Genomic DNA, 12,561 nt, shown 5'->3' with positions numbered 1-12,561 from the left:
TGCAGATTCCAAGATCAAACAATTTTATGGAAGTACAAGTTATTGTGCTGTGTCATTACTTTGCCAAGTTTTGAAAGAAGACACACTGTGAACCCAAGATGAGGGGACATTGATTAGGATGTGTAGAAACAAGTGAGGAACCACCATGTATTCATGTGTGTGTATGTTACATATAAAGCAATAACACATCAACAAAATGCTTGTTTTTTATGAATGGGTGTGAATGTGCAAATGAGGCAAGTTGTATAAAGTGCTTTAAGTTGTCAGTTAGAGTAGAAAAGCACTATATAAGACTCAGTCCATATAGGTGGATGAGGATTGTTGTAGTTATTTTTATGACTGTTTTGATTAGCATTTATTTTGTCACCTGGAGAGCATACTTAAACTTGCAAACACAGCCCATCTTTCCATGCCGTGTGCACTACATTAATATATCCTTTGTCATGTTCCTTAATGTATTCTACTAAAAAAGAAAAAATATACAGTCTTGGAGGCATTCCTCAGTTTGATTCAAGTGTAAAAATGAAGTTGGTATGTGACATTATAGAGATGGTAACGTGAATGATTACTTTTCAATTTAACAGTAATTTTTAAGATTAATTAAACATTTCTATAACTTCTTATCTTCTTTGTTCAGGTTTGCTTGTGATACCTGTTATTACTGCGTTTCCTCCTGGTATGAACAAATAAATAGCCAATATATGTGATTTAAAATCACCATAAAGTGATAAATTATGTGTGATAATTATTGTACATATTTGATTTGCATTGTGCAGGTTCTTGTGATGGATACACCAATATAACTCAGTCGTGGCGCAATCGAGGATTTGACGCTACTTATTTTGCTGCCACTCTTGTCAATGACCAGCAGCTTCTTAACAAATGGTGGCGCTTTACAGGGATTGGTGGAGACAGAGTTATTATTAATTGTGTACCCCCTTATCGTGGTGGCACATGGGGTGCTCTTTTTATTTCATCACCTTATCCAACCACTGAGTCTCTGACACCAACAACAGTAACTGCATATGGCTTCTATTATCAGTGTACTGACAGGTCCGCTGTAGTGAATATAGCTCTCTGTCCTGGAGGATTCTACGTGTATCAACCAATGAGTTACCCATATTCCGAGCAAGGATATGCGACCTGTGAGTAGTAACTAATTCTTGTTACCATGCTTCTGTTCATTTTTACTGCTAAAATAGAAATCTTAGCTTGAATCCCTTTTTCAAATATTCAGAAATCATTCATTCATTCATTCTTCTCTTGGTAGAGGTGGATGCATCTTTTTCCCCTCTCCGTCCCTTATCTTTCCCTGCTTGGCTTCTATGTTCTTTTCTAGTCTTGTCTAACTCTAACCCTCAGAGAGTCTCTCAGTCTTGTTCTGGATTTGATCAACTAGTCCCTTAATGAAATTGACACTGCTCGATGGTCAGTTGTGTCGTGTGCCTGGCGACACTCTCAGTGGGGGGCATTGAACAAAATGTGGAACAATGATAACAGAGTTTTCGCTGTTTGGAGCTGGCTCGGACCTGGCTCGGACCTGGCTTATCGAAGAACAAAGAAAGCGATTACAGCTGTTCAAAACCCCACAAGGCTGGCCAACATGACTGACGATGGGCAAGCTGTGAGTACTCAGACTGTTTATTGAACACAATATTGATAAGATCTTGGGGAAGCTGATGGCTCCTCGATGGGAATTGAGAGACTTGATGACCAGTGATGGACATTTAGACCAACTGTGAAACTGGAATGCAGTTGTTCGTTCGAACCCAAACAACCATGTCCTTCATGCAGCTATCCAAGGCCAAGACTGGCCAGAACAACAATTCTCCCTGATAAGAGGACTGTATTATGACTGTCTGCTCCGATCCCTTAAGGTCACCTATGTCAGGTGGAGGAATGTTGACTTTTGCTTGACCGGGTGAAAGGACTCTCGCTCTCAAGTTGAACACTCCCTCCCCCCTCCCAATGCCTCCGAACGCTTACTCCCACCCGAAGTAGACAGGCGGACCTGTCCAACACCGGACCAGGCTGCTGTTTATATGGGCTAACTCTTGACTTTTTTCATACCTCTCTGATCTTTCTTCCCAATGTTTTGCTTGTGTATTCTATGTATGGTCAGAAGGGGTGCTCATGATGGCGCCGGATCATCTGGCAGCCTGTAAAACAATTTCCCTCTAACCTTTTACGACTGTAAAACTATGTCACTAAATATCTAAACCCTAATTTCAAAGGGCAAAACTCGCTAAATTGAAATGTTTTTTTGTTGATAGTCATTTCTGTTATGATTGTGTTTCACAATTGTATATGTATTTAGATCATTATGACTGTAAGCCAGACTCTTGTGGACCACTGGCCAAGTGTATGCCAGATGGAGGCTGCAATTGTGAGGATGGTTATGAAATCCCCCAAAGCCACCTTCCTACTCCGGCTTCATTTGGTTGTGTTGGTAAGTACGTGAAATGAAAAATAAGTAACTATTCTATATTTCTTGTTTATTCTTATGAAAATAATGTGTAAAACAAAGTGCATCATCTTTTGATCCTGATGTCTTATGCCTAAAAAAATGATCTGGGCCTTACCAGGTTAAAAAAATAATTTGATCTTTCAAAAGGACAATGCAGAAGCTGCTACTCACAAATCAGAGTCCCTTTATAGATAAAACTTTCTACCCTAAGTTGGGAAAAAAAAGGTTAACATTTTAAATTATGAGAAAAAAAAGAGAATATTACATAATAAAGATTTATTCCTTTACTCATTCCTTTTAAGACTTTAAGTGGGATCACAGGTAGGAATATTTGAAATTCTCAAAAATGTGTGGAATGTGCTGGTCAGTTTACCAGCATGCCATGCGATGAAGCAAACTAACTTCTTTAGTAACAAAGTTGAGAGTGTGAGATTGCATTTGCAAACAGCAGAGACTAATCTTTATTGTAACATCATCCCCTGGAATAGGGTCAATAAAATATGTCCTATAGTATTTGGAAAGGTTAATGAGGATTTGGCTGAGGATATGTTGTCATATCCTTATCTCCATCTTTTATAGATGAGACATCCATAGGCATAGACTTGAATGGAAAACATATTTAAATCATTGACTTTGCTGTTCTCTCAAACAGCCTTCAAACAGCCTTCAAATTGTTTGCAAATGGTCTTATAATTCAATGCTCACATGGGCAATGACAGTGAGACCTGGAAGGGTGTAATTGGGCAGAACCGCATGCCTGATCTAAACCTGAGTGGTGTTTTGTTATTGGACTTTTGTGCCTGCCACTGTTTGTCCATAACGAACACCATGTTAAAACATAAGGATGTCCATAAGTGCACATGGCACAAAGAACACCCCAGGTCACAGGTCGATGGCCAATTTTGTAATTGTATCATTGGATCTGCAGCCGTATGTTCTGAGCACTCGGATAAAGAGACCGAGCCTTTCACTGATCACCACCTGGTCTTGAGTTGGGTTAGATGGTCGAGGAGAATAATGGCATTTCCAGGGCACCGTAGGTAAGGGGGGCCATCAAGCTGATCAAAGAGCTCTGGGTAGAGACCACAAAATTGAGAATGTGGATACAAGTGGCAGAAATGAGCCTTCTCCAAAGGATGGCTGGCCTCTCTCTTGGAGATAGGGACCATGCTGAATGATAATAATACAAAGATTTACACTAATGTTTGTTATAAATAAACTTCACAAACAAACTAAAGTAATAATAAATAACTAAAAACAAAATAAAATAAACTTCACTAAATGTCAATACTGTTAAAGTTTGCAGCTTGTTTGTTATTATTCTTTTTGTCAGATATTGATGAGTGCCAGAGGACTACAGGGATTTGTGGTCCTAACTCAAATTGTAAGAACACCGTTGGGTCATATATATGCACCTGTTTGAATGGTTTCAGTGTAACAGATCCAACACTGCCACCTGGAACGTCCAATGGATGCACAGGTACCAATAAAAACACAAAATAATAAAATCAATTTTTAATGCAGATTTTAACTTGGTAACTGTGGTATGTTTAGATATTGATGAATGTCTTGCCAACATCTGCGGGCAAGATGGGTCCTGCACCAATACAATTGGAAGTTATGTGTGCAACTGCAATGAAGGCTTTCACATTCAATCAGATGCAACCCCTGTTTGCCAAGGTCTGTATTATTATTTATGTCATGTGTTTGGTAGGAAAATCCTTTTGTGTGTTTGAGTGAATATAGCTTGTAGTTCTTGGAGTGATTAACACAATTAGAAAAGCATATTAAGTGTAATTTTCAGTACACAAAGAACATAAATTGAATTTGTTTACATTAACTGTCTTCTTTTCAGATAATGATGAGTGTCTAACCTCATCTATCTGTGGCCCTGATTCTATCTGCACAAACACACCTGGAACTTATACCTGTGGGTGTATACCAGGTTACGCACCAACTGATCAATCCAAAGAACCCAGCAAGACCAACATATGCACTGGTATTTATAACATATTTACAAAGGCATTAGCTGAAAACTGTAGATATAGGCAAAGAGACTGCAGTTTAATATGAAAAAATACAGAATATATATACAAAAGAAACAGGTTCAGTCTCACAACCTGCCGTAGTATTTTTTGACCTGCAGCTTGAATTTGATTAAATGTGTTTTACAGATATTGATGAGTGTGCTGACCATGTGTTGAACATCTGTGGAGCAAACTGTAACTGCACAAATTTAATTGGATCTTACAACTGTACCTGCCTTACTGGTTATCGAGTGGACAATCCACATGTTATAGCCAGCATTGCTAACCCATGCAATGGTATGTGCTATTCCTATGCTCTTTTGTTTCCAAAAGCAAATCAATATGTAATTTCCAAAAAACAAACAAGAAAGACAAATAGCCCCTTGTGTTTCTCTCACCGCTTTAGATATAGATGAGTGCAGTGAAACCCCTGGACTGTGTGGTAACCAAACTGTGTGTACTAATGCACCAGGCACCTTCTATTGTTCCTGCCCTGATGGATTCTACCCATCAACTGGTGTAATTTGGAAGGCGGGCATCACTTTTTGTAAAAGTGAGCAAAGCTAACATCAAAGACATTTTAGATTTTCAAAAGTGTTTAGAATTTAAATGTATTTTTTAAATTTGCTGACAGGCCTTGAAGACATTCTAGATGAAATCAAACCCCATAAGGTAAGACTCGTGGTGCTTTATGTTTTAGAGGCTAACTGGCTAACTTTTTAATGCACAACAAAGTTCATTAATAATAATGTTTCATGATTTTTTCATGAAAGATCACTTTTTCACAGTAAAACATTCGACTGTAATTAGACAGTTATACAAAACTTAAATCCCTGTTTTTTAAAGATGCAATCGTGTAGCAAACATAAACTAAACCCAAACATAAAGATGCTATGCTATGCTATGCTATTAATTTCAGGATAAGACAAAAGAGAGAGTTTTCCTTGAAAACCTGGGTGAAGATCTAAAGAACAATACAGGTGTCCTTTTACCGGATGTGGTATGTAGTTAAAAATGTTAACTTGTAAATGCTACACAACAAATAGGATGTAATGTGATGCACAGAAAACACGGCAGTTATTTTTTTATCTAACACAATTTTCTCCGTTCTTTGCAGACAGTTGCAAACTGCTTTTCTACATCTATGGTACTGAAAAGCAAACAGAGTCATAGTTTTATATTTCCAGTTTATTCATTTCATTTGCTTGTTTATTTGTTGATTACATTAACTCAACTCTTCTGTAGATGGTTTCAGGTGTTGGAACACTTACCAGCACAAGCAAGGTGAGCAGTGAAGGAGACGGGGAGACTGGTAGTGTTATTCTTGGCCTCTCAGAGCAGCTCGTTGTTGCAATGACTCCGTCGACTGAGACGAAAATAAAAAAGGAAGTGCACACTTCAACAGTGGGTAAGACCAAGCTCAACTTTACGCTAATAGGTCAAATTTGAGTTCTTAGTAAATACAAACATAATAAATGCATATCTGTGTTCAAGATTTGAGTCTAGTGGCCATTGGTTCATTGAGCCATGATAGCAAGAGTTCATCCCTCTCTGCCAAGGAATATGAAATGAAAATCAACTTGGAGGATCTAGCCAGGGCCAACAATGGTAAGAGCTTTTTTTTTTTTAAATGATGACTGACACAGGTGCATCAAGATGAATGTGTTTGTTGTTGTTGGGGTTTTTTTGTGATGTGACCACTTCCAGGTTCTATATCAGCCGCCTTTCTGACGCTAGATGGGATGGAGAGCATTCTCAGTCATCAATACTTTAAAACCAAGGATGTGACAGAGATGTACTCAGATGTTTTAACTGCCATAATACCAGGAATAAACACCACCAACCTGACAGAGCCTGTCAACTTTACAATTCAACACAAGGTGTAGCATCAAGATTGTACATATAGAGTGTTGTGAAAAAGTGTTTGCCCCCTTCCTGTTTTCCTGGATTTTTAGTATGTTTGTCACTTAAATGTTTCAGATCATCAAACAAATGTAAATAATAGACAAAGATAATGCAAGTAAACTCAAAATGCAGTGTCTAAGTTTAGGTGTTTGTCATTAAGGAAAAAAAAGTAATTGCCCCCTAACCCTAATAACTGGCTGGGTCAACCTTAACAGCAACAACTGTAGTCAAGTGTTGCAATACATGGCAATGAGTCTTTTACGGCTCCGTGGAGGAATTTTGGCCCACTCGTCTTTGGTGAGATAAGCCTTTTGGTCAGAACTGTTTTACTCTTCTGTGGATGACATTTTTGCTGAGTCTCTTTCTTATTCTTGAAGCATGAACTCTGACCTTAACTGAGACATGTGAAGCTTGCAGTTCTTTAATGTTGTTCTGGGTTCTTTTGTGACGTCCTGGATGAGTTGTGAATGTGCTCTTGGAGTAATTTTGGTAGCCCAGTCACTCCAGGAGGAAGCCAGGAAGCTTTCCAGACTCATAGCTATCAGTGACTTTGTTTCTCCGTTGTTTCTTTAGATCGTGGTATGATGTCTTTCTCTCTTTGTCCAATATTAACATTTGTGTTTAATATGCAAGACACCAGTAAATCAGGAAGGGGGCAAACACTTTTCACACCACTGAATGTATTGAAAAAGAATCAGACTTTTTATTCTTACCTTTGCTTATTTTATTTTATTTTTTAGGAAGTACCAGAAAATGGAATGGTCACTTGTGTGTACTGGGAAGCTGGGGAAGCCAAAGGTGGACAAAATGGAGAGACGATGCGTTGGTCAGAAGAGGGTTGCTGGGTTGCATACTCTCACAAAAACTACACTGTTTGTAGCTGCTCACACCTTTCTACCTTTGCTCTCATAATGCAGATTGGAGAGGTATGTCAGTACTTGTACATTTTTCAGATTTGATTAAAACCCCACAATTTGACAAATGGAAACATGCAGTGTATATAAGTGGTTAAATCCCTTTTTACATTTTAAGTGGAAGAAAAATTTTTTTTGTAATCAGTCAAAATTTCTGTAGAACTTTAATTCGGTATTCTGTCAAACTGCTTTGTCAACAAGTATAGTACACTTTACATACCCAGTTTTAGACAGTTTATCCCACACTTCTTGGCATATGCAGAATTAGAAAGAGACACAACATTTCACTAGCAGGGACCACTCCCTTGGTAACAATGAGCAATGAGGGATGAAGGAGTGTGATTAGTGCTGCGGTTTGGGGAAGGCCTTGAAGGGGACTGGCAACGGCTCTCGGGCCGGGCAGAACGCCCTGTACTAACGAGAAATAAAGGGAGGAAAGGAAGAGAGGAAAGAAAAAAGGGGGTGGGGTATGAAAATGAGAACAGCGGGTATTGGAGAAGGGGGGCTTTTATAGCCTGAGGCCAGAGGGGGCGTGAAGGGGGAGTGGTCCCGCTCCTGAAATTCAGATGATATCTCAACAAAAATTGCTCTTAAAAAATCTTTAATTTGGAATAAGTCTGAAATGGATCACCTGGATCTTAGACATTTGTCAGCTTTAAAGCATTTCAATAAGCCAATAAGTCAAGCACAGTTATAGCCAAATTTACATCCATTTTCATCAGTATCCATGTATCTCATTTTCAGCCTGTGCCACAGAATGACTTCTTAGAGTGGCTGAACCGGATATGTGTGATTATTGGACTATTCTTCTTGGCTTTGGCCATCTTTACCTTCCTTCTGTGCAGCTGGAATCCCAAAATTAACAACACCGCCCGTCTCCACCTCTGCCTCAACCTGTTTTTTTCACAACTGCTCTTGTTGTGGAATGACAAATACACTGATAATAAGGTACAACGTGGCTAAACTACAAGAATTATTAAAGGATTTCTTTATTGTGTTCCAATTGTCCATAAAGCTTAAATGTATTTATCTGTCTCTACAGCTGGCCTGCACTGTCATGGCAGGCCTTCTCCACTTCTTAATTGTTGCCAGTTTTGTGTGGATGTTGCTGGAAGCACTACAGCTCCACTTGTTGGTACGGAAGCTCTCCCAGGTGAAAGTCATTCAAAGAGATGGCCTCCCCAGGCCTCTTCTCTATCTGATTGGCTATGGTGTTCCATTTGTGATTGTCGGTGTTTCTGCACTGATGTATTCTGGTGGATATGGACGTACTGAGGCTAATGCGTAAGTCAGACACAGTGCAATGCACCGATTTATGCATTAAATCCTTTTATTACTAAATGTACAAGACTGGATAATGGTCTCTAATGTGCGTTTGAATTGCAGATGCTGGCTGTCAGAAAAACGAAACTTCAAATGGGCTTTAACAGGGCCAGTGGTAGCGATCCTTGCTGTGTGTCTATTTTTGTGTTAGAACTGTATTACACATTACATTTTTTTTCTTAAAATGATCATTTGTCTTAAAATTAAATTATAAATCTGATTATTTTATCAGATTAATTGCTACCTGTTTGGTGCAACTTTATGGAGTTTGCGGCCCACCTTGGCTAACATAAAAAGTGATATCTCTCAGTCCAAAGATACAAAGTAAGTTTGAGGTTTATTTAAAAAGCAAGTTCAAATTCTGAGTAATCATTATGATTTTTGTGCAGCTTTTAAAAAAAAATGTCACTCAGTAGAGACTCCAGACTAATTGCGATTTCCATTATGATTCTGATTATTTGCTAAATGACAACACAGATTTTTCCCTATTTCAACTACAATTGACATTATATAGAAAGAAAAATCAACTTTTTTCAATGTAAAATATTATTTGCATAATAAAAAATAAATAAATAAACTGAGTAAGTTACAGGATTTTCTCTTTCAAGCAGGCTAATAATTGAATAGAAATGAGCTGCTGTATACCCACCTTTATATCAGACACTTGCATCATTTTCCCGCAAACTTATGAATTCCCCAGATGAGAGGACATCAACCCTTTTCCCTTTTTTCTCACCTGTCTGTAATTTTCCTTTCACAGCTCTTGCCTGACTCTCTTACTTGTGGTTGGTTCTGAGCTCTGAAAAGTTTAGCTTGACTCATTTTTCATTTGTTGGCTAATTTTTAAAAAGTACAGAATTAAGTGTTTGATTAGGTTTGTCATAACAAACATTTTCTGTGGTCGTTTACTTTGGCGAACTTTGTGTCTTCACTCGTGGTGGGGAGTTTCCATGCTGACAACTTGTTGGCATGCGCCTGTGAGTGTGCGCACAACTATTTGCATGCGTTTCCATGTGCAAGTAAATCGTTTTTTATTTGTGCACTGTGAGTGTGTAGAAATAGTAGTTTGTAACAATTTGCTCACGAAATGAATGCGCAAGATGCCGACCAGCCAGTCCCCCTTCTGGACCAGAGAAGACTGGAAATCGGGAGATACCTTTCCCTTGCCAGACAATCAGTTCATCTCCAGAGACTAAATATGTCTTCCTGTTTGACTATAAGTGCAGTTACAGTAGAGAAATTAATTCATTTAGCATACTGACTTTTTTTTATTTAACATCCTGCTCCAATGTTTTGTAAAGAACTGTAAAAACCTTCTGTTGTTCTGTTTGCAGGTTGATTTTGTTCAAGATATTGGCCCAGTTTGTTATACTTGGCTGTACCTGGATTCTTGGCCTGTACCAGACAAACCTGTTCTTTCAGGTTGCTTTTATAGTTCTGAACTCCCAGCAGGGTACTTTTCTCTACATTGTCCACTGTGTCCTCAACAAGGAGGTAGACTCGTTATACCAGTGTTTTTAACATTTTTCTTACATACTGTATGTCAAACTTTTTATAATTCATTCTTTATAAGAATGCTGCACAGCAAGAAGGTCCTGAGTTCAATTCTACCATCAGGCTGGGGTCTTTCTGTGTGGAGTTTGCATGTTCTCCCCCTGTTTGCATGGGTTCTCTCCGGGTACTCCGGCTTCCTCCCACCATCCAAAGACATGCACTTAGTGGGAATAGGTTAATTGAGTAATCTAAATTGCCCATAGGTGTGAATGCGGGAGTGAATGTGAGTGTGAATGGTTGTCTGTCTCTTTGTGTTAGCCCTGCGACAGCCTGCGACCTGTCCAGGGTGTACCCTGCCTCTCACCCTACGACAGCTGGGATAGTCTCCAGCGCACCCCGCGACCCTGAAAAGGATAAGCGGAACCGAATAGATGTATTCTTTATAAGAGAAAAAAAAGATTTAAGTTAAAATGTAGTTAAATAAAAGCTAATCTCTGCCCCACTATCAATGGCTCTGTGGCTTTATGGATCTATCTATAGGGAATGCACCACATTAAACACCTGTTTAATAATGACCTGCTCTGTGATTTAACATCATCTCTAGTTAAAACATATTGGTAGTATTTTTTATGAATTTTATAGTGAGAGTTACTTCATTTATTTTTCAAAATGTGCATTTATTTCATATTCTAGATTAGAGATGAGTATGTCAAATGGCTGACCTGTTCTTTCAACAAGACCAGAGAAGGCGGCTCAGTGGTAAGTTTTGCATAGCAGTCACTTGACCAATAAGACTTTTTAAATTTAAAAGCTAACCTGTGTTGTAAATGTGACTGCATAAAGTGTTGCTTTGCTTGTAATAAATTTAAACCTTTTGTAACAATTTTTTTAGTTTTTCTAAAGTATCTGCACTACTTTTTGACAGAAAAATGCACCATCAGTGTCCGAGGACTTGGACATCCCTCAAGAGCACAGAGGCTGATGTTGATAAATAAGTGAAGGGAAAGATGGAAATGGAAGATTTATATACTTTTCTGCTAACAACTGTTTACTTTCTTGTCAAATATTTGAATTTGTACTGTGAATCAACCTTATAAGTTCGTTCTGTCATGAAAAATTAGTGCATTTTATGTAATACTTGTGCTTTTCCTTATTTAGAAAGTGTTTTAAACTGCTACTTGCTGATTAAATGTCCCAAGTGTTTCTCCCAAATGTTCAACTTTACTTTGAAAAGGTTATGGCCCTTGCACCGAAATCATACATCAGATCTTGGGTTTCACAACCAGTTATTAGGGCTAGAGGACAATAACTTTTTCCACACAGGGTCAGGAGGGTTTGGACAGCATTTTTTCTTTAATAAATCTATTTGTTAAGCAAACATTTGCTTACTTAAGTTTTAGTTTTGCTTATTTAAAGTTGCTTAATGACGATTGATCAGCAATTGACCAATGATTGATTCAGTGGTTGGAGTCAACTATTGTACAAGTGGCTTGTAATGCCCAGTTTTACAAGACACAATAAACTGCTGTTAATGCTATTAAAGTGGTTGGTTGTGGGATTTACATACTGCTTAATTTTACTCAATAAAGTCACCTGACACCCAAAGTTCTGTTTTTTGTCACTGTTTAAATGACTTTAAAGTAAATACATTATTTACTTTAATTTAGAATTTAGGAGGAAGAAAGCTGGTCACTAATTATCAATGTCCCATAATAAGGTTTACTCATCATGGGTGCCTTTTTGGCATGAGGAAAGGAAGGAGTCTTGCCCTTTTTACAGGCCTGAAATACAGCCCCCCTGAAGCACAGTATGGCTACATTTTTCATGCAGGTGCCATGAGTACTGCAGCTTGATGAGAGCACACAGTAGGGCACTGGTGGAGGGCAGGCTGAAGGAGGAGTAGTTGGTAATGTAAAGCAAATGCAGGCACTGATCATATACATATGAATTAGCATACACAAAACACTGAAACGGTCCGTCTCGAAGTAGGAGTGAGCTCTGATGCAGGTTTTGACTGAAAGCTTGAAATGGGCTTTTTTTGTGTGAAAGGACAAATATTCAATAGATCAGAAATACGAGATGGCCTACAAAAAAAAAAAGTAGGACAAGCAGGACAGCCCCTATTTTTTTAATTTCACAAATAAAATAGCTATTTGATCAATTTTGAAGTGTGCTTTAAAAGTCCTTAGTCTCTAAATTGATTTGGTGCAGATTTTACAGGATTAGTTTTGGGAATTTTAAGTATAACTGTGTTCATTGTCTTTGAGATCTGAGAAAGGAACTAAAGAAAAGAATAAATGCTTCACAAACCTGAAAACACTTTTTCACAAACATGAAAAAGACATAACATAAAAATCCTGCAGTCAACAGCGTGTGTATCTTTCCTAGGTCCTTAACATAGTCAACACAAGTTGGTGAATTTGCATTGCTT

At 38.2% G+C, this 12,561-nt stretch overlaps 1 protein-coding gene across 1 annotated transcript; it reads left to right on the top strand.

Moving 5' to 3' along the window:
* Positions 1-4,267: 4,267 nt before the first annotated feature.
* On the top strand, positions 4,268-11,775 carry LOC146520251 (adhesion G protein-coupled receptor E3-like; the record flags this gene model as incomplete). Its single annotated transcript, XM_085157592.1, has 17 exons — positions 4,268-4,466; positions 4,642-4,791; positions 4,901-5,047; positions 5,129-5,166; positions 5,414-5,494; positions 5,612-5,641; positions 5,740-5,902; positions 5,989-6,102; positions 6,202-6,374; positions 7,140-7,325; positions 8,058-8,261; positions 8,356-8,597; positions 8,700-8,766; positions 8,869-8,960; positions 9,971-10,130; positions 10,824-10,889; positions 11,056-11,775. Coding segments are annotated over 17 exons (2,169 nt in total), but the record flags the coding sequence as incomplete, so codon positions are not given.
* Between the last annotated feature and the right edge of the window lie 786 nt (positions 11,776-12,561).

The sequence above is a fragment of the Neolamprologus multifasciatus genome, chromosome 4, assembly GCF_963576455.1.
Source record: "Neolamprologus multifasciatus chromosome 4, fNeoMul1.2, whole genome shotgun sequence".
NCBI lineage: Eukaryota > Metazoa > Chordata > Actinopteri > Cichliformes > Cichlidae > Neolamprologus > Neolamprologus multifasciatus.
This window is presented reverse-complemented; position numbering and strand designations above follow the sequence as displayed.